Raw genomic sequence first — 23449 nt, forward strand, 5'->3', positions numbered from 1 at the left:
GAACATCTCAGGGTGGAATGGGTGGACCCTGGAACTGCTGACTCTACCCTCCAGGAGTGATGGACCTTACTCTGACATGCTATTGGTAGAAGCTAAAGACCCTCCCACCACCTGAATGTGGAGTAGAGATGAGATGAGATGAAGCCATCACTTCAAAGTTCTACCACAGAGCAGAAGGTAGAAGCCCATCCTGTAATATTTCATCCAGGGTTCCTCACCTGGATAGGGTCCAAATCTTTGTTCATGGCACAAAGCTCAAATCATCTCTAAATTATTTCTTGAACAAGAAAATGACTTCACTGGACTCAAATGGCCTCCACAGTCACCAGATCTCAATCCTGTAGAGCACCTTTGAGATTTGGTGAAAGAAGAGATTCACATCATGGATGCACAGCCGACAAATCTCCAGCAACTGTGTGATGCTATTATGTCAATATGGACCAAAATTCATGAGGAAAGTTTCCAGCACCTTGTTGAAAGAAGAATTATAGCAGTTCGGAAGACAAAAGGGGGTCCAACCCGGTATTAGCAAGGTGTACCTAATAAAGTGGCCGGTGTGGGTACATAAACCTATAGTTAAGGTGTAATTACAACAATGTGGCCATGTTTGTATCTAGCCAGGGTTTTTGATCAGATTTCCCCCTCTCATGGGTGTTTTTGGAAGTGTGCTTTGGGACTACAATTCATAACACATCCAGGACGGAATGCCAGTCCATCGGTGGGTACGCACTTGTACACAGAGCAAGGCTAGAGCTATCACTCCTTAGACATTTCTTGTCCTTTGCTTATTCAGTTTTAGGTTAGGGTCACAGTTAATAAATTAGTATGTCACTAGCAGAAAATCCACAGTGGCTGAAGGTGGAATTGAAAGTGGGTCTGTAGAGGTGCCAAGTGGCAGGCACTGTGTACCATTCAGTTGATTTATTCAACTCGATGTCTTCTTTTATTGTCAGAGTACACGGGCTGGCTGCTGCACAGATTTACAAATATAAAATGTAGACAGGATGGCTTCACTGAAACGTCAATGGAGCTTGCACCTGAATGGCATTTCAATTAATATTTCATTCAAAAGCCTTTGAGCCTCTAGATAAAATATTTATAATTGGCTGAAACGTACAGGAATAGCAAGCGCCATTCCACGCGGCCTCATTATTAATTTAACATAATGCAGGCAGATCCATCACAATAGCGCGGCCGAGGTACTCCTCACATCCCTCTCTGTTGTTTTCTGTCAAGTGCTAGGCGTTTAGGGGTCTGCCATGTCCATTCAGAGGCTCCCTGCAGATGTTGCCAGCCTAAAACACCTAAATAGCTTTGGCTCAATGCGTTGAAATGTTACAGCTGGGGGTAATGGTGCCAATTTACTTGCTGGTATTAGTGGAATGGCGGAGATCTGTGAATTAAGTGTGGGCAGAACAAGAGTGGACTCCAGCAGGCTTCGGGATACTGGTGCCATACCTTTGCATTTCAAATCCCAGTCAGGTTTGATTAGAACATCAGAACACTCTAGACGAGAACAGGCCATTCAGCCCAACAAAGCTCGCCAGTCCTCTCCACTTGTTTCCTCCAAGAAAACATCAAGTCGAGTTTTGAAAGTCCCTAACGTCTTACTGTCTACCACACTACCTGGTCGCTTATTCCAAGTGTCTATCGTTCTTTGTGTAAAGAAAAACTTCCTAATGTTTGTGTGAAATTTACCCTTAACAAGTTTCCAATTGTGTCCCCGTGTTCTTGATGAGCTCATTTTAAAATACAAGTCTTGATCCACTGGACTAATTTCCTTCAGAATTTTAAACTCTTCAATCATGTCACCTCTTAATCTTATTTTGCTTAACTGGTGCCATATGATGATGCTCTGGCATCCTGGACAGTGTGGTTGGCGGTAACAATCCCGGAAGGGATGCCAATATAATGGATGGGCTGTGGAGGTTGGCCAGCTGGGGTAACACAGTCATGTGAAAATGTAAGTGCACCCTGTGGAAACTGATGACTTGTTCACCATGTTAGGTCTCCATGCAAAAAGTGCTTACAGATAAAGGTGACCGACTTGTTCAAATAACACATCAACGTGACATGGTGTGTTTACTCTCATAATCTAAATGAACAAAAACGCAGATCTGACAATAAGTGAAAAAAATAAGTCCACCCTTCTACTTATCACCACCTCAAATCCATTAAAATGGAATCAGGTGTGGTGCCGGTGATTAGAACCTCCTTTGGGAGTCTGCAGGTGGACCTGATGGTCTTCTTTATTCCACAGATATCGAGGGTCTGGTGTTCTCTTTGCTACTGTCATGTGTGCTGTCATCATACCAAGATCCAAAGAGTTCTCCAAGACCCTCAGAAATAAGGTGGGGAACACCTAGGTGTCTGGAAAGGGATATCAAAAGATGGCCAAATTATTTGAACTCTAATCATTAACACTATAAGGAAAGTCAAATAACTTCTAACTTGTCCAGGACTGGGCAGTCTAGCAAAGTCAGCCCAGGAGCTGACCAGGAACCAACCTCAGAATCTCACTGTAGGATCTGCAGTAACGGTTGCAGAAGTTGGCCAGTCAGAAAGAAGTTGCACAAATTTGACTGGTGCACGAGGTAAGCCAAGAAAAAGCCTTTGGTGTCCAAAAAGAACACCACAGCAAGATGACAGTTTGACAATGAGCATCAAGGCAAAGGCTGGGCCTTCTACAATGACGAGATATCGACAGATGAACCAAAGATGGAGCAGTCTGGCCACAGGAACAGTAGACATGCAGTTCAGGAGAATAACCTCACAGCAACTGTGAAGCACGGTGGTGGAAACGTTCTGATTTGGGGTTGCTTGGCTGTTTCAGAGCCTGGGCAGCTTGCAGTCATTGAGTCAACCCAGAATTCAGCATCCTATCAATGTGTGTTTGAGGAGAATGTGAGGCCATCTGTCAGAAAGTGGAAGTTGAATCAACACGACAATGATCTGACGCACACAAGCAAATCCACCAATGAATGGCACAAAATGAAGAAATGGAGGGTTAGGGATTGGCCTGGTCAAAGCCCAAATTTGAATCATATTCAGAAGTTGAAACATCCACAAACATCTTGCAACGTTGCATGGAGGAGTGGTCAGAAACTTCACCGAGTCGATCTCAGAGAGTGGTGGGTACACAACACCCGTCCTTAAGAGAGGCCATCTTTCAATATCTCTCTGTCATCCATGCAGAAGGCATACTGGATCAAAAGCCACGGTGGGCCAGAGACTAACCAACATAAGACAGCGGGCCACCTGGTAGCTTATCATCAGGTTGTTTTATGTTACCAGCACTCATTGAGCTCTGCTATTGTGGTTGTATTGTCTATAATGCATGGATAAAGGTGTAACCATTTCATTTGTTACCCCAGGAAATTAGACTACATCATACTCTTAACTGTCTGGGGTTAAAAATGTAAAAGAAAGGGGGGCATGTTTAACCACAACAGTAGTCAACCCTGTGAGACTATGGCATTTGGGGCATTCTACCATATGAAAGTCTGGTCAGGTCAGGTTGGGGAGCCTGCACTGGTACAGCATGTTGCCGCACCCACCACACAACAAAACACTTTGGGGTCTGTGATAGAATAAGATGCTTGCTCGCACCCTTGTACCCTCAGACACCACGTCAGACACCAGATAAAAGTCCAATAATTATTTATTATAATAATAATTGTGCACAAAGCACGCTCCTCTCCACAATTCTCCAATAACAATGAACAATCCTCCACTCCCAGACGCTTAGCCACCCTGCCTCCCAACTCAGCTCCTCGTCTGGGAGCTCCCACAGTCCTTTTATATTCCCTGACCCGGAGGTGTTCCTTCCCAACAGTCCACAAGTCCTTATTCCTTCCGGGTCAGGGTAAATAATGTTTTCTCACCCCGGAAGCCCGTCGCTCTTCCTATGACGAACTTCCGGGTCATAGGGCATGAAGAACTCTTCGGTCCTCCCTGCAGCTCCCTCTCGTGGCCCCCATGGCATCCAGCAGGGCGGTGCATAAAAACTACATGGTCCATAATTCCCTGCTGGTCTTCTGGGGACCTCCATGCTGCAAGGAGGGCTCCACCTGGCGGCTTGGGGGTATTGGCCGGGGTACATGGCCGGCCATATCTTACAGTATTCCCCCCCCAGCGATGAATTATAAAGATTGGGCGGCCTGCCCCGAGAGGAAGTCTTCCTCAAGAGGACATTCCGGTTGAGCCTTGATTAATCTGAATATCTTGGTCCCTGGAGAACCTAGGGGAATATTATTCCAGTTTGATATCTTGTCCCCCTCTCTCCAAGGACAGTATCGCCAAATGTGGCCCAACCTTCGGCACCCGTAGCACTGCCTCCGTCCTCCGGTATTCTCCCCTCGGGACTGAAAACAATTAGGAAATGTTGGGTCCGCCCCTTGTTTTGCTGGGAGTGAAACCCCCTGCCGCCTCTAATGGTGCTTTCTCTCTTTCTTTGTCAGGAGACCCCCGTTTTATTTTCGGGATCTCCTGCTTGATCTGGGCTTGTCCACAGTCTGAGTCTCTACTAGATGAAGAGAGACCCTTTACTGTCTGCACCCCTTTTACTTTATAAATTACCGGTGGCGGCGTCTTTAGGGCTGTCTCGCTCCGAGTCAGCACTGTGTAGCTGCCCGGATCGATTAGCCCTTCCGCTGGCCACTCGGTTATCGTATCGGCCTCTCTTGTAGGGCACGCATCCACTTGGCACCCGCTATGGATTAAGCGGGCCCGTGTCACTTCGTCCCTATTTCATTATATACGGTACCGGCTTTACCTACCTGTACCGCTAAATCAATTAAGACAGGTGGCTCGAGACAATCGCGGCAGGTACTCATTTAATTTGTTCATAGGCTTTTCAGCCGCTCCTCTCAAGTCTGCAACGATCGTCTGGATTGTTTGCACCACCTGTAAAAAACTGTGCACGGGCTGAAGCAACTTCTCCAGCTCGTGCACGTCCAAAAATTTATTCAATGCAACCGGAGGCACGCTCAAGCCATCATTAGCCTTACCCTCCGGCTGGGAGCCAATAAACACGGCCGCTCCTGGCACGTGCCGACAGGTCCCGCAAGGGAGCCTGGGATTTGGAGTTCTTTTGGAGGACGCGGTGCCGCTTTTGGCTGACTGCAATCAGTCTGCATCAATTTGTCGACAGACCGATCAGTCATTTCCGGACCTCCTTACTTTTTGTAGGGAGAGCGGTGCCGCTCATCTCCCTTTTCCCCTTCGGAAAAACCAAGTCCGTCTTTTCTTGGGTGAAGCCACAAACAGCTGAACATGGAACGTCACCTTCCTGGAATCCTTGTGGTAGGTCACGTGTCCCTTGCCGGCACCCGTAATGCGGAAGTCCTTCGGGTTGCTCGTTTGCCTGAACGAGAGCGCGCCATCGCTTTCGGGTTTGTCTTCTGCCTCCCGCAGAGCCTTCGGATGGACATCTGGGAGGTATGTACATGGGACATCATGTGTTAAATTAAAAAGATTATAAAGTACATTCCCAGCACATACCTCGTCGGAGACGTCTTCCTCCGGAAATCTCTCCCGAAACTCGTAGCTGCTCCATGGCTCGTCTTGAGCGTAAGCAATGTCGAGCGCTAGACCTCCGCTGTTGCTGGCGCTCTGCTTTGTCTTCTTCTTCCCCATGACGGACTTGATAAAGGTGAGGTTTCTGGCGATTTTTCCTATGTGTGTCGTGACGCTGTCTTCCCGGGGTATTCTGTCCACAATAAAATTTTTAAATACAGGTCCTCTGCCAAACTGGCGGCCAGAGAATCCTGCCGCTCGCCAATTGTGATAGAATAAGATGCTTGCTCGCACCCTTGTACCCTCAGACACCACGTCAGACACCAGATAAAAGTCCAATAATTATTTATTATAATAATAATTGTGCACAAAGCACGCTCCTCTCCACAATTCTCCAATAACAATGAACAATCCTCCACTCCCAGCCGCTTAGCCACCCTGCCTCCCAACTCAGCTCCTCGTCTGGGAGCTCCCACAGTCCTTTTATATTCCCTGACCCGGAGGTGTTCCTTCCCAACAGTCCACAAGTCCTTATTCCTTCCGGGTCAGGGTAAATAATGTTTTTTCTCACCCCGGAAGCCCGTCGCTCTTCCTATGACGAACTTCCGGGTCATAGGGCATGAAGAACTCTTCGGTCCTCCCTGCAGCTCCCTCTCGTGGCCCCCATGGCATCCAGCAGGGCGGTGCATAAAAACTACATGGTCCATAATTCCCTGCTGGTCTTCTGGGGACCTCCATGCTGCAAGGAGGGCTCCACCTGGCGGCTTGGGGGTATTGGCCGGGGTACATGGCCGGCCATATCTTACAGGTCCTGGTTGGCAAACCCCCAGGCAGACACATGTTCCAGTCACACCTTCCAGAAATGACCATTTATCTGCCACAGCCAGGTGTTACGTTGGTGTCCCCTTGGTCTGGTCCAATGAGGGTCTTGTGAGCTAATCACCCTCTGGGAATTACGCCACATGGCTGTAGTGTCCTAACTGACGCTCCCTCACAATGCAGGTCATGCACCTCATTTGGGACTCCATGAGCATCCCAAAGTCAGAGGAGTGGTACCCAAGGACCCTCTAAAGAGACACACATGAAGGAGTCCAGTCTTGGTTTCAGGTCACTGGATGGCATCCATGTCTTGCAAACAGGAAGCACCAGGACTCTAAAGACTTAGACCTTCGTCCTTTTGCAGCGATATTGGGAGCACCACACACCCCTTTATAGTGACCTCATGACCCCACCAATCTGTCTACTGACTTCATGGGAAGAGACACCAGAGACATGAATGTCACTGCTGAGGTAAGTAAACCTCTTGATGACGAGGTCGACACTCTCTCTGCACACAGACACGCTGCTGATGGCCGTGCCCAGGAGGTCATTGAAGGTCTGGATCTTTGTATATGAAGGTCTACAGAATAAACATTTTATAGGGGAATTTGGTCTCTCTAGGACCCTACCACTAAAAAACAACTCACCACAGTTTTCATGCCAAAAACGGCACCGTATCTCCTACATGAGAAACAACTATGAGATGCCCAAGCCCAGACGAGAAGAGCGGCTAATTGGGGCCAGTTGTAAACTTCATGTCAGTCTGACTAACACTCATAATTCATATCTAATAGACAGTAAGCCATGATGTTTGGTTTGATCACTCAAGCTGGTGGCACCTTATGTCCGATTTTCAGGAACTCATCCGCAGCTCCTAAGATGCACAGGATGTCTCATTAGCTCAATTTCTTTTCTTTTTTAGATCTCAGCTAATTGCTGCTCAGCGCGCTACTAGAACCTTCTGGTGACAACATGATAACATCCTATAAGAGCCGCCGCGCTCTTTTTCCTTCAAAAGCACACTTTTACTGTCTTTATAATTGAATATTAAGAAAACTGGGAAAAGCTCCCCTGGCTGCTGTCAATGCAGTGCTTATCTCGAAGAGAACATCCATCCATTACATGATCATGCGGACGCTGTGTGCACCTGCTGTCATAAACACTGGAAGGGTGGAGGCCCACTACCTGAATGCCCTTCAAAGTGGTACAAGTCAGGGCTGTTGGTGTTGTTGGTGAATTACTGCACACAGAATAGCAAAAAAGGGGTGCAGGTCTCAAAATATGAGTCTGAGGGTCACCTTCTGGGTTCATCTAAGGTAAGCACTACCACTCCAGGGACACCAGAGGGCGCAATCACAAACTCTTGTATCTTTATTATATAGCCCACAGCTCAGAGAAGATGCCCACTGAGGGCAACTAAGTCTGGGAGCCATAAGAGCGAGGCACTCCAGAGAGCTGGCATCTCATTCAGGAGATCAGTGCACTCTCTTTATGGAGTTCTGATCCTGTAAAACGACCGCTATCCAAAGCCGAGCGCTGTGAAGCCAAAGGCTAAAACCTATTCCATTTGTTAACCTTCTGCTATCGCACACCTATTGATTTCAATTTTCTTTTTCTTTTTTGCATTTCAAGTAAACGGGGTGGCCCGGTTGGCACCCCAACATTCCATTTGACTCCTGTCCTTCCCTCTATCCACGGCAATATCCAAAACCAGACCAGTGCTCCCCTGGGTTGGAATTCCAAAACAGGCTTCACCCCAAGCATCCTGATCCCAAATTCTACAGGCAGGCTTTGGCCTATCCAGGCCCCAAAAAATGGGGAACAAAATACTTTAGAGATCTCACGATATGCCAAACACTTCAAGTTTTGGCTGGAGAAACAATTCCAGAAAGAATATTAAATAAGGGATTTATTTAAATTTGATCAAAAGTGAGTAAAACAAATGAACAAAAAGGCAAAAACTAATTAGGCGAAAAGGGCTTAACCTGCAGCAATGAGTCCTGATCAACAATCGTGAGCCAAAGACGGAAGCAAAAATTCAGACAGCACAACGGCTACAATGCTCACGGGAAACACAACAAAAAGACACAATGAACCGCTGAAGGACCTCCTATATATGGGCTGAAGGCGGTCCTTATGCAGTGATGTCAGTGTGGCCCCACCTCTTGGGACTCCACCCACAAAGCACCAGAAATATAAGAGAACACATCATACATACAGAGAGATACAATCAAACCTCGCTACCCGTGGGGATTGCATCCCTAAAAAAACCCACGGATATGGAAGCTGCAGACACTGAAGCATTGATCCTTTGGGAAGTTTACAGTTTGGTTTTGGTGGACCCTATTTGCAGTATACTTTTGCTACCCGTTACCATAAACGGTTTGCACTTAGAAACACTTAGCAAAACACTTTCATCAGCACCGGGCCTTATTAAATGAATGAATTTGTCTGTAAAACGGAGAGAAAAACTGAGAACACGTGGAAGAAATGGCACCTGATGAAGGGCTACACTTTAACTGCAGTTGGGTTTGGTCAGCGAACTGGGACAGAAAAAGGTCACCATCAACACAGACACACAAATGTTAGCCACAAACATCACATGAGAAAGGGCTGAAGTAACGGACGTTGGGGAAAAAGGATTTTGAATCCGCACCTCGGATGAGGCAGTGATCTGTGAGCCCACCTCGCCCCAAACAACTCGAGGGGCTGTCCTAATGACGGGTGCCCAAAATGGTGGCAGATTGTTAAAATGTGCCAGAAAATGAAGGACATAGTGTTAGGGTCAAAATATAAACCCCAGAAATGAAATGTGCAACTTCAGACAATACCCCAAAACAAGTGCGAGACCACAAAAATTGACAGAAATTAACGCGTAACAAAAGACTGTGGATGTCACCCCTTTCATTTGTGGTTTTCATGGACAGGACATCAAGGCGGGTGAGGCGTAGGGTGGTAATGCTTTATGTAGACATCTGACTGCCAACTTCAGCGGGTACTTCAGTGATTCACTGGCAAAACTGGTGAAGCAGCAAGGATGAGGATCAGCACTCCCAAGGCTCAGGTCGTGGTTCTCTTCTGGAATGGAGTGGATTGCTCTCTCTTTAGGGGGGAAAGACCTGCCTTTAATGGGGGAGTTCAAGTATCTTGGGTTTTTGTGCACGGGTGACGGAAGAAAGGAACGTGAGATCAGTAAGTGGATCAGTAAGTGGATCAGAGTGGTGGCAACTGTTCTGTGGTAGTGAAACGGGATGCGAGTCCCGTCCAAAACTCTCGATTTTCCGGTCCATCTATGTCTTGTAAAAAAACCTCCCACTGTTCCACTCCATCTGAACCAGTGTGGTGCTGAGGTATCACCCATTGCATGGCTGCACTCGGGTCCTAATCTGGATCCTGAGTTGGTCTGTGGTGGGTGCGTGCTCCTAACCTCTCTCTCTCTCTCTATGTCCCTGTCCTCACCTATGGTCAAGGGCGGTGGGTCATGAGATTGAGAGTACAAGCAGCAGAAATGAGGTTTCTCCTCAGGGTTGGCTGGGCTGACAGTCAGTGAGATGGTGAGAAGCTCAGTGATTCAGGAGAGCCTCAGAGTGGAGTCAGCGCTCCTCTGGATCACAAGGAGCCAACTGAGGTGGTTTGGGAAAGTCAGAAGAACGCTGACCCCTACAGCTGCTCCGGGTACATCCCACTAGGAAAACCCAGGACAGGCTGGCTCTCAGCTGGCAGGGGAACACCTAGGAATTCTCCAGGAAAAATCAGGATCTGTAGCTGGGGACAGCGACGTCTGCTGCCATCACAACCCTCACGTTCCAGAAAATGAGACAAGATGAGACAGAAAGCCAGTGGTTATACAAAGGGCACCAATGAATTAGAGGCGTGAATAAGCAGATTGGTCAGGGATGGCAGTGAAGGGAGTTTAAGGTGGGCTAGGATTACAACTTCACATGAAGAGATGGACGGCGGTATTACAATAAATACACATGGCGACTTTGGAATTAGATAAAATGAGTGACAAATTAAAAATCACGTACCTTAGTGCTGCATGAATCAATAATGAAACTTGAGCCAGACGTCTATGGAGCTGCGTGTAATAATATTTTAACAATCACTGAAACCCGGCTCAGTCAGAGAGGTAGAGATGAGTAGAAGACACAGGGTCACACGTTATTAAGGAAAAACAGGCAAAGCAAAAAGGAGGAGAGCCACTCGACCTTTGTGTTCCCTGTGCTGGAATAAGTGGCTTGAGAAGACAGAGAAGATCAAGGGAGTTCTTCATTTGTTTTATTACTGAAAGCGAGCAGCAGACTCACCTCTCTGCAGAGCACACGGCCTTTGCTCTCTCTTGTAGCGGGCAGGTGGGATGTTCCATTCGGCCATGGCCTCGGTCGTCACTCTCTTAACATTTTGCTTCTCTTCTAATGGCGGAAAGTCTACTGGGCTGTGCTCGGTGTCTGACGGGGTCTTTGATGGGGAGACGGACTGACTGCTGGGACAGCCGGTGTCATCTGGCCAATGCAAAGAATCGGGTTAGTCGACATGTAGCTCCTCATTCACTTCAATTCTTGTACATTTACTATTAAGGATCAGCCATGAAGAGTTGAAAAATGACAGAAACTTTAGTGAAGACAACCACAAAATGGCATTTGACTCCACCTCCTCTAAAGAGACCTAATGACTGACCAATGGCTGGCCTGGGTGGGGCTTAAAAGGGGCAGTCACCCACTCAGGTGACTCCACCTCCTCCTCTAAAGAGACCTAATGACTGACCAATGGCTGGCCTGGGTGGGGCTTAAAAGGGGCAGTCACCCACTCAGATGACTCCACCTCCTCCTCTAAAGAGACCTAATAACCGACCAATGGCTGTGCTGGGCGGTGAGGTTTAAAATGGGGAGTCGCCCACTCAGGTGAACATCATTTTAGATAATTTCAAGGTCTCCGATTATGAATAGGATGAGCTTTTGATTTGTGACCCTTAATAGCCCACTAAGGACCTCTATAATGGGGTGACAAATGACAACTCTCTATTAATAATAGAGCACACATTTAAAAATTTCAAATCTCTGACACAACTTATTCATTATTACTCTGTACTTGTTCCTCATGAGGTAACTCATCACATTTCTTATGAACACCCCGAATTAGGGGGGCTTACCCTAATTCAGACTTTTTATTATTAGTAGTAACAGTAATATTAATAATAGTAATAATAATATAATAAGTGTACAAAGTACAGTGCTATTCTTACTTGCATATTCTATTTACTGCTATTATTATTGTTATTATTTGGCAGCACAATGGTGCCACGGTAGCACTGCTGCCTCACTGTAAGGGGGCATGGGTTCACATGCCATGTTCTCCCAGTTTGGAGTCTGCATGTTCTCCCTGTGTTGGTTTCCTCCCATTGTGTGAAGATGTGTAGCTTAGGTAAACTGGCCTGCGTGTGTGTCTTCACATTGGGATGGGCTGGCATTTTCTGTATTGCGCCCAATGGCAGCCAATGCCCCCTCCCAGCCCAATGCCCCCTCCCAGGATAAGTGGGTTAGCAGAATGGAATAGAAATCATTTGAATTATTTTTCTCAACCACATGCTTAGCTATGAAGGAAGGCTCAGTAACTGAGTAACTTTCATGGTTTCCAATAAAATATGAAATGGCGGGTGGACCACAATGATGCGATTTGATTCTCTCGCTAACACAGCAAAGTCTTAAAATGTGCATTTCCTTCAGATCTGTTTACCACACAAATAAGAAAGAAGATGATGAATCCTAAATATTTGCATAAATTGTCCATTAAGCACAATTTACACACCAGTTTGCATGCCACATTAATGATAATTGAGTTCCCTTAAATCAAAATTCATGGTGCCAAGCACCCATCTACCTCAGCCTGGCATGGTGTCTTACACCCTCCTGCTGTGAGCACCTTGGCATTTCAGAGACTGAAGGCTTTCTTAAAGTGGGTGTAGATTGAAGGTGGCCTAAATCTTCACAGTTTTGTGGTTTAGGTCATTTTGCTCTCTTCACATGTTCATTTATCTCCAGATATTTAAATTTGGAGCGCACAGCTCAGGGTTCAAATCGGGGCTGGTCTAGTTGCATCTTTTCCATGCCCCGGTGGATTTTTCCCTGGGTACTCTAGTATCCCTGCCATATTAATCTACGTTAACTGCAGTCTTTCATCATCTATTCTCTTCTGTATGTAAGTATGCCCAGTGCCCTAGTATCAGCCAGCTGCCACATACAGTTCACATGCAGGCTTACTACGGCTTGGTGGGCATCATTCACGCTACATATTGTTAAATAATCTACTCTGGAGAACCTTCTTGAACTCGTCCAAATGGCATCATGGTTTTCAATCAAAAGCCTGCCTCCTCCTCACTCATTGGTCAGGAGTCCTGCCCAGTCACAGCTCTTTCACTGAGTGCTGGCACAGTGTTGGGATGTCTTGTGAATGTCACCATTGGCTCACGTGACAATGAACTAAAAAGGTGCACAAGAGCAGATGCCATAGATCGGAAGCCCTTGGCAGCACAATCACCATTCATACCTTTGGAAGAAAACAAATAGGAAATTGGGGAGGGCACACTAACTTGGCCAGGAATTGAACCTGGCACCTCCTATATGTGTGTCACCTACCATGCTGTGGCTGGCTGATCAGACTTTCAGTTAAATAAAGCGTCTTTCACATCTCAGATCTATGCGCCACTTTATGACCCTGCTTTGCCAGCTATGTGGATTGGTGCAAACCCTGAATGGTCGCACAGTCTGCAGTCCAACCCCATCATCATCATCATCATCCAAAAGCCTAAAAGTTCCTGGAGGACACCAACAGATACAGCAGATTCACAAAGTCTTCAGACTCCTTCACTTTCTGCCCACTTTATTGTAGAGGCCGTTTCATTTTAAATTGATACATTTGCATTTTTTGCCCACCAATCTACCCTCAATAATCCATAATGACAACATGACAAGATGCTGTCAGAAAGATTTGCAAATTGATTAAAAATCCAAAACTGAAATTTCTCATTCTCAGAAAAATTCAGAGATACCTCCTGTTTGCTTCAATTCCTCTTGAGATGTTTCTAGAACTTGAGTGGAGTCCACCTGCGGCCAACTGAATTGACTGGACATCATTTAGAGAGGCACACATGTGGACCTGTGTGTAGAAGGTCCCACAATTCACACTGCATGACAGGACTGAAAACAAACCATGAAGTCCACAGAACTCTCAGCAGACCACCATGGTGGGCCACAGATCAGGGCAAGAGGATCAAACCATTCCTAAAGCTTTGAGTGGTCCCAGGAGAACAGGGGCCTCAGGAATTTTTGAACGGGAGAAGTTTAGAACCACCAGGACTCCTCCTAGAGTTGGCCGTCTGACCATACTGAGTAACCGGGCAGGGAGGGCTCTGGTTATGGATGTGAACAAGAACCCAATGGTCACTCTAACAGAGTCCTCTGCTGGGAAGGGAGAACCTGTCAGATGGACAACCACCTCAGCGGCACTCCATCAATCAGGTGTTTATGGTGTAGTGGCTAGACAGAACCACCGAATATGGCAACCAAATAGCATTTAAAGATTTTACTGGTCTGATGAGACAAAATAGAACCAGGCACTGCTCATCACCATCTCGGACATGAAGGAGATGGCATCATGCTATGGGGGTCAGGGACAGGAAAACTGGACACAGTTCAGTGGAAGGATTGTTAGAGACAAATACAGAGAGGTACTGCACCAGGGTGAATGCCACCTTAGACTAGGGTGACCATACAGCCAAGACAACACTGGAGTGACTTCGGGACCCTGTCAAAGCCCAGACCTAAATCCCATAGAACCTCAGGAGAGACTTGAAGATGGCATTTCACAGACGCTGGGAGCCTGGGAAGATCTGCCAGGAAGAATGGGATTAAGTGCCCAAATTCAGGTGTGCCAAGCTTGTAGAGACTTGCCCAAAGAGACTCAAAATTGGAACTGCTACCAAAAGACCTTCTAAAATATACTAAATGAAGGGTCTGAAAACATCTAGGAAGGAAAGATTTGAGTTTTTGACTTTTAATAAATTTGTAAACCTTTCTGAAAATGTGTCACTTTGCTATTCTGGGTTTTTAAGTGTAGATTGAGGAGGCAAAAATGGCATTTTGTTTTTCTATTAAAATAAACTACAACACAGGAAAGTGTGCAGAAAGTGATGGATTCTGAAGATATTATCAATCCACTGTATATGGGGCGGGCAGCACGGTGGCGCAGTGGGTAGCGCTGCTGCCTCGCAGTTAGGAGACCCTTAAGGGTTCGCTTCCCGGGTCCTCCCTGCGTGGAGTTTGCTTGTTCTCCCCGTGTCTGCGTGGGTTTCCTCCCACAGTCCAAAGACATGCAGGTTAGGTGCATGGCGATCCTAAATTGTGCTTGGTGTGTGTGCCCTGTGGTGGGCTGGTACACTGCCCGGGGTTTGTTTCCTGCCCTGTGTTCCTGTGATTGGCTCCAGAAGACCCCCGTGACCCTGTAATTAGGATATAATGGACGGATGGATGTATATGGGGCAAACATACAAAATTCAGAAAGACGGTGGCTAGAAATTGAACCCAGATCCCTGTATCTACAAGGTAATATCACAAGCCACTGTGTAGAACATTTTTTTTTTTTTTGTAAGGATCAATAATTTCAGTATTAGCAGGGGAGCAAACTCACCAATATTCACTTCAAGCTTTATGAAACTTTAAATATTCCAGCTTACATCTCACCTGAAGAAGGGGCCTGAGTTGCCTCGAAAGCTGGCATATTGTAATCTTGTTAGTTAACCAATTAAGGGGGTCTCCATAATGGCTAACACGGTACAACACCCTTCTACTACTACTACTACTAATACTTGTCAATATTCCAGATGTCAAAGCAGAAGAAATCCTTGGAGGGTTTGGGGCCCACGATTAGCCGGGTATGTGGGGGTGAAACCCCTTATGTGATCTGGCACATTTCAAGGAGGCAATTGAACCCGAGTCCACGAGGATTTGTGGTAGTCACCCAAACCGCTAAGCTAACTTCACCTGAGCTGCCCAGCATGGTGGTCTACAGATCCTGCACATTGCTTGTCCCTTTTGGACTCCACCCAAGCCTGCATTGCCATCAGAAGCCACAAGACCCCCGACTGGACAGACGACTTTTAAAACGTGAGATATTTTCAGGCCGTCCACCCATGGATGTTGTGACAAATTCTGCCTATTAAGCACACAACCCCGGCTCACTTTATAAACTCGGCAGCTTTCACTCAAAACATGCAGAAAACAACAAAGGCCATCACCATTACCTGAGCACGAGCTGTTACTGCTGATGGTCCTCCGTGAATGTCCGGAGCGGCGGTCGCAGTCCTCAGACAGCGGCGACGACCCTCCCTTCTTCTTCGGGCGGTACGGGCGCAGCACCAGGCGTGGGATGCGACTGCGGGGACTCTCCTTGTCGAGCTCTTTCTGTTCCTTTGGAGTAACAGAGCAGGCGTGCAGCTTCATAAGTTTCCGATCGTTTCAGAGCTTTCAGTGCGCATGAAATGCCGCAGAGGCGACTGCGCCGCGCCCCCCTCGCCCCGGCGGTCTAACGGGAGGGGGATGCGGGAGTCTGTCGCTGCTCCGCTGGCGGCTCGCAATGGGCACCGCGGGCATTTAGAAAGAAATTCGCGAGTCGCGTGCGCCTGATGTGCCGTGGGCACCCTGCGACAGTCACAAAGCGCGTTCGGTAAGATGCTCTCTGTGACACGCGACAAAAGGTTACGTAACCTGGCAGATCCATGTGCACCTGCCGCTGGGGAATGTACTGGAACTTACAACAAACAGCGACATAACTTTTACACTAATGATACATAACTAATAATAATATGACGCAATTAAAAAAAACACGTCAAATACAAGTTGTGAAAAAGCCAGATCTGAATCCCGCTCCGAAGTGTCCTATCTTTCTGAAGTGTCTAGATCGACTGGTACCTCGTATTCCTGGAACGGTCCCATTCCGCTTGGCACAGCACTGCTGACTCCGGTCCCTGTCAAGAGAAAACAAATGGGAGCTCAGAGAGGCGATCGACGGCACAGAGAGAGAGAGAGAGAGAGAAACGGAGAGAGAGAGAGAGAGAGAGAGAAAGAGAGAGAGAGAGAGAGAAACAGAGAGAGAGAGAGAGAGAGAGAAACAGAGAGAGAGAGAGAGAGAGAGAGAGACGTGGCAGAGCCTCCGCGTCACTGCGCTGCAGAAGCCAACTGCCCGTTCATGTCTGCTGGCAGCGTGTGACGGCGGCCCTGGGTGGCACAGTTGTCACTCAAGTGCACCGACCTTATCCATAATTCAGCGCGGAAAAAAACCCAAAACAAACGGCACCTGTTGATTAACGTGGCTGCCGTTTGTTTTCACTGCGTGTCACTGGGCGTCTCAGCGGGCAGCGTGCTGCATGCTAAATGGGCATCTCAGAGCCTACGTTTAAAAACATCTTTTAAAAAGGCCGTCTGTTCATAAGCGTGAAAAGAGCCTTTCATTTAAAGGGCGTCGTATTGACTCATAACCGTAGGTGTGGCTCTCGTAGATCCCGAGATTTTGTTTTTCAAATCCACATGAAGCGGACATCGCCGTAAAAGAACTCGGCACTCCACGGCACCGATTCACCAGCACACAGGGCTTTGAATGGCGGGCAATTGATATCGGACGACAGGGACCGAACTTCGGTGTCTGAGTGTAGTGTGTGTGAGTGTGTGAGTGAGTGTGAGTGTTGGGACAATTTCAGACCCACACAGACCACTATTTCAGGACGGGGTGGGGGATGGGGGTGGGGGAGCATGAGGTGTGACAGCAAAGTAACTTAATGGCATAAGGGAGCAAAGCGACTGCCTGGGGTCTCCAGGAGGTCTGCAAGGTGCACAGAAAAAAAAAAAAAGTGGAGAGGAGCCACAATTTTTTTAATTTTTTTTTTGTTTTTACTGCATTAGATCCCAGAACGAGGAGAAATGGCCCAGGATGAAGTTTGAGCTTTGAAGCTTTTTTTATGGTAAATTGTCAGAACTTATTGATAAGGGACACAGCCTTCGGCTGAACAGTTTGTGAACATGGAAGGCGCGTCGTTAGGCTAAAGTCTGTAGAGAAATACACAGGTGTATGAAAGGCACTATATATAATAGGAATCACAACACCTCATCTTCCTCATGTTTGATGATGTGAGACAAGTTATAAAGAAACAATTACAAATAATGAAGGACAGATTTATATTCACTTTGGAAGGATACACATGTGAGCCACACGGTATAGAAACCTAAACCTTAGTCTGTCCTGAAACTGGAAGGAACAACAAGGCATACTGAAGACATGTCAAAAAAAGAGAGATATGAAAGGCACTATATAATACATACATATATATGAAGAGCACGATAGATAGATAGATAGATAGATAGATAGATAGATAGATAGATAGATAGATAGATAGATAGATAGATAGATAGATAGATAGATAGAGAAAAGACACCATATAATAGATAGATATCAGAAAGGCACTATATATGACAGATAGTGCAGACCCCTTTCACTCTTCTTCCTCGGCTGGTCTCTCCTCTTCATCATGGTTTGCTGCCCTTCCTCTTTTGTCCCTCAGCTTCTCCTTCGCTCTGTTGCTTTGACTACCCGCCATTCTGTCATTCTCTGCGACTCTTTGATTTCTCATTTTCATGTCATCTTGCTCTACGTATTTTGTTGGCATTTTTCCTTGAAAGTAGAGCAGATGGCTTTATAGTTGAAATAAACAGGAACAGCTGTTTTTTTATGGGATATGAGCGTTTTGGTTAAAATCAAGAAGCAGCAGTGCAGTTAATAAAACATGTAGATGTCTTAAGATAAAACACCAGCTTGGCACATTTTCCTCTTTTGATCGTATTGCACACATAATTTATTTATTTGTTAACACATGTGTTACCATCGTCACATAAAGCCAGTTACCGTAATCACCACACATAAAAGCGGTCGCCAGTCAGTAGAGCGTAAAAGAGGACATCACAATGATAGCTGCTTCAACATCTTCGAGGTCCACTCAGATTTTCTGGTCAAAGTTGTCTTTTCTCAGGCTGTAAACACAGGACTCTAACAAAACTGATGAAACCTGCGGCCCACTAGAAGAAATTTCCACGGACGGGGGAGTCTTAGGGCCATCTCTGAGAAGTCGGGGTGTCTGCGGTTGATGCTTTATCTGGACTGGATGTGGCTCAGGCAGTGCCAGTGGCTCATTTCAGTTCAGTGGCAGAAGCTGAAGAAATGCTCGTCAGTGACAGTGGTCTTCATCCAAGTCATAGCTAAATGCTGAGGTGCAAAGATGGGCACATCTGCTCACGACATATCATTAGTACATTAGAAAAACCTGTGACAAGAACAGGACATTCAGTCCAACAACTTTCACCAGTCCAATCCATTTAAATCCTGCAAAAAATCACATCAAGTCAGTCAATTTATGAAGGTCCTTCAAGTCCTACTCTCCACCGCACATTTTGGTGACTCATTCCATCTTTTTAGGGTTCTCTGTGTGAAGAAAAACGTCCAAATGCTAGTATGACATTTCTCTTTAACAATTCTCCAGGTATGTGTTCTTTATGAACTCATTTTAAAGTAACAGGCCGTGTCACGCACATGCGCTTTTGAAGCAGCTTCAAGGCTCTAGTGATGGTGATAACCTGCTGAACCACCCGCCCCTTGCTCCTGACCTCACTTTTACCCGCATCCCTTTGGACGTTCCTCTTCCTTACCTCCATCTATAAGGTCAGCCCATTTCCTTGCCCAGACAAGGATTCAGTCTTTTGAGGCTACTTGGCAAGTCTAAGGGCTTAACTGAGGGTAAGACGTGGAGCCAGGGGTTGATGAAGTGCACTGATCTCTCTTCTCCCTCTTCTAGAGATCACCAGTAGGGAAACCCAGCTAAAGCACAACCAGCTCCCAGATCACTTTTCTGACCACGCCCTCCTTCTGACCTCACTTCCGCCAATGGACCCACCTCTTCCTAAGTTCAACCATCTTACCTTTCTAGTCTGTCCCAGAAACTGCTCTGGTGCTACTTATATTTCATTAGCTGTTGTCACAAAATACATGGTGGATCCCTAAACTCTTTTCTTACATACACATACACATATATATATATATATATAAAATATACACACACACACACACACACACACACATATATCAGGGGAAGGGGATTGACGAAGTGCACTAACCTGTCTGCTTCCACTTCTGCAGATCACCAGAACAGAATCCTGCCTAAAACTCCAAGTTTCTGCACTCCCTCCTAGCCACGCCTCCTACTGACCTCACTTCCGCCTTGAGCACCCACAGAGCCTCTTCCTCTCCAGTGACTAGAAAGGCCTAGCACTTTCCCTTCCCTTTTTGTCCCTATTTGGACACTGAACCAGACAGTTCTCTGGTATTATTGTATAACAGGGGTCTCCAACTCCAGTCCTGGAGGGCCGCAGTGGCTGCAGGTTTTCATTCTAACTCTTTTCTTAATTAGTGATCTGTTTTGGCTGCTAATTAACTTCTTTTGAATTAATTTTAATTGACATCTTCTTGAAGACTCCGACCCCTTAATTGTTCCTTTTTCCTTAATTAGCAGCCAAACAATAATGAGATATAAAATGAACTTAAACATGACCAGCAAACTGTGACCATCATACAATAACTAAAAATAAAAAGGGTGGCAGTCTCAGGAATGCTGATCTGCTCAGGACCCCAAAACATTTGACCAGAGTTCTTAGAAAAGAGAAAATCAACAATTTAGGAAATGTCTGCCATTGCAAAATGAGAGCAGGAACAAGCCATGGAATTAAAGAACAGGTTTAATTAACGACAAGAATCGGCACCCAATTGAGCAACTGGTTGGAGTTTGAGGCCCTGACTTAGTTGGTCTTCTGTTGGGCTCACTCACTTCACGTTTCATTTCTGTTTGGGTGCCATTTAAGGAAAGAAACGAAACAATTCAGGGGAACGATGAAGAAAAAAAGCAAGTCAATTAAAATTAATTCAAAAAGAAGTTAACTAGCAGCAAAAACAGGTCACTAATTAAGAAAAGGGTTAGATTGAAAACCTGCAGCCACTGGTGCCCTCCAGGACCACTGTTGGGGACCCCTGGTGTATAATATACAGGGTGGTGTGTGTATATTATATTATATATATATATATATATGTGGTGTATGGCCAGCCATTTATCCCGGTCAATACCCCCAAGCCGCCAGGTGGAGCCCTCCCAGCAGTATGGAGGTTCCCCGAAGACCAGCAGGGTATCATGGACATTGCAGTTTTTATACGCAGCCCTGCTGGATGCCATGGGGGCCACTAGGAGACGCTACAGGGAAGAACAACGGATATTTTCCCTACGTCCCAGAAGCACTCATGGACAAGGGGAATGACGTGCTTCTGGGGTGAAGAAAAGAACATTTTACCTGACCAGGAAGTGATTGAGAGTCACATGGACTGGGGATTGGAACGCTTCCGGGTCAGGATATATAAAAAGACTACGGGAGCTCCCAGACGGCGAGCTGAGCTGGGTGGAAGGGTGGCAACGCGTCTGGGAGTAGGAGGATTGTTTATTGTATTGTATTATTTGTATTATTATTGAGTATTGTCATTTGTGTATGAGTATTGTGGAGGAGAGGGTGCTTTGTGCACTGTGGAAGATTAGTAAAGTCAATGTTTGGACTTTTACCTGGTGTTTGGAGTCGTGGACAAGGGTTCAAGGGAGCGAGAACGCCCCCTATACAATAATATAAGTAACAATATAAATATTGTATATTATACTAAATATTGTATATATATATATATATATATATATATATATAGTGAAAGCTGGCCCGGGCACAGACAGACGGACATCATATTTCACCCAACACACGTTTATTTACACTATATACAAAGTCTTTTTCGTGCACTTGGAAAACCCCAGTGCCTCCAGCACCGATTCCCCCAAGTCCAGGCTACACAGTTCCTTTGCCTTTCTCCTGGCCGCCTCCAGTCCTTCCGCTAGCTCCGTCCTCTTCCGCCCGACTTCCGCCCTGACTGAAGGGAGGCGGCCCCTTATATAGTACTCCCGGATGAGCACCAGGTGTTCCCGGCATTCCTTCCTTGGCCACGCCCCAGCGTGGCGGAAGTGCCGGCTGTCCTCCCGGCAGCTCTCCGGGCGTCACGTAAAGTCTTCCCCCCAGCACTTCCTGGTGTGCCGGAAGTGCTGGGCTCTCGGGATAATCAGGCACTGGGGCACCACCTGGCGGTGGCCACGGGTCCCTACAGGGCCGGGCTTCCAAGCCCTCTACCCAAGGCCTCCAGCATAACCAGGACGGACGCCCCCTCTCGGTCTGGAGGAGGCACAAGCCCTCCTCTGGTCCTCCTGGGCGTCGAGCCCGGCCGGGGACCACAATATATATATAGATATATAGATATAGATATAGATATAGATATGTATAAAAAATGTGAAACCACCAGGACTCTTCCTAGAATTGCCCATTCGGCCATACTGAGTAACCAGGCAAAAAGGACCTTGGTCAGGGAGATTGCCAAGAAGGCAATGGTCACTCGAACAGAACTTCAGAAGTCCTCTGTTGAGTTAGGAGAACCTGTTGGAAGGGGAAACCATCTCAGCAGCCCTCCATCAATCAGGCGTTTATAGTAGACAAGCTAGATGGAAGCCACTCGTGTGTAATTAAATAATATTTCTTAACCTTTGTGGTGTTGTGACCCAACTTTTTACATGCAAGTAGTTTCAAGTGTCATCAAGGTAGGGTCCTCCCTTAGTGAGCTGAACACCAACTTTGGAGTGAGGGGGATTGAGTGCAGACATCAAAACAGACACCTGCCACCTGGAGCAAGGAGTATATATATATATATACACACACACACACACACACACACTCCCAATTTTAATAACTAGTTGGACATTTTTTTTTATCATCACATTAACTTCTACTGCTGACAAGCATCTGAAAATTACCATCCGGGCTCATCCTTGGTAAGCAATACCAGCACAGGATAAGAGGGGGCGCTGTTGCTATCATTGTCATCTCTTTTGGCTCCTACAGCAGGAAGAAGACGCCCAGTGAGGGCAACTGACTCCTCCCCTTGTGGCCAGAGGACTCCATATTCCCAAAGCTGGTGTCTCCCTGTGGACTGACGCTCCAGTCCTGACCTGAGAATCCCCGTGAAGCGATTACCACACTCGGTTTTCCTTTATATGCCTCATTGTGCGCTATTTTAATTTGTTAATGAACGGGGTGGCCTGGCTGGAGCCCCAACATTTATTTTGGATCCCATGTCATATCTTACAGGACCACACTGCATAGACAGTTTCAAACCATTGTGCCTGAGCAGTAACGTTCACATGTTTTATCAGATCTCACACTCTTTTTATATTTCTATATTCCATTTGTGCTGCACATCGTGCCTTTAGTAGTCCAGTATGGCTTTAAACCGTTCTACACATACAGTAAAACACAGTTTTTCCGTCGAGTCGCACACTCTTTTATTTCCAGGTTGGAGAGGTTTCAGTGATTCCTCAAGACAGGACGATGCTCCATGTTTTTTTTTTTACCACCTTCTTCTGGGTTCAAATGCACCTTCACCGCCTGTCACTGCAGTAGCTCCGTGTTTTACTGAAAATTCAAATGAGACGTTGCCAAGGATACAACAACAAAGGATAATCCTTCCGATTTTTTTATGATCAATTTTTTATTTCACTCCTCATTTGAAATGTTGATTCCACCGATCCTTAGAGACAAAGTGAATAACCGCAAACCCCAGCTCTGTTTGAGAGCCCCATGCACGTCTCCTTCTCCTCGCTTCTCCTTACTTCTCAGACACACTTGGCATGTTGGCGCTGCTGTCAGCCCACACACCCTGGGGGGAAATTTCTACTTTAGTGATTTTAGACATTTTATTAGCCTATCAGCTCAGCTGCTCCCTGTTGGCAATGATAAAAACTGCACAACACAGCACATGTACTGTACGGTGGTCTCAGACAGTATTGAGACCCCGGGACTTTGCGTTGTAGATTTTGCCCATCAATCAACATGTAATAACTCATAATGGCCAACATGTTTTTAGTAAGGTTTGAAAATGTAATTAAACTGAACTCTCT

The 23449-nt window shown here is 46.4% G+C and overlaps 1 protein-coding gene across 3 annotated transcripts in view; it reads right to left on the minus strand.

The window, feature by feature from the left end:
- The window catches only part of sybu (syntabulin (syntaxin-interacting)), a 54236-nt gene that overhangs the window by 19664 nt on the left and 11123 nt on the right, over positions 1-23449 (minus strand). For 2 of the 3 annotated variants that reach the window (XM_039736437.1, XM_039736435.1), the window contains exons 1-2: positions 15632-16263; positions 10644-10838 (exon numbers count right to left, since the gene is read on the minus strand). In XM_039736437.1, coding sequence (XP_039592371.1) covers positions 10644-10838; positions 15632-15830 — 394 coding nt within the window. In that variant the 5' untranslated portion in view covers positions 15831-16263. Of the gene's footprint in view, positions 1-10643; positions 10839-15631; positions 16264-16298; positions 16355-23449 lie in introns of those variants that run through there. The other variant, XM_039736436.1, reaches the window with a different exon arrangement.

The sequence above is a fragment of the Polypterus senegalus genome, chromosome 15 (assembly GCF_016835505.1).
Source record: "Polypterus senegalus isolate Bchr_013 chromosome 15, ASM1683550v1, whole genome shotgun sequence".
NCBI lineage: Eukaryota > Metazoa > Chordata > Cladistia > Polypteriformes > Polypteridae > Polypterus > Polypterus senegalus.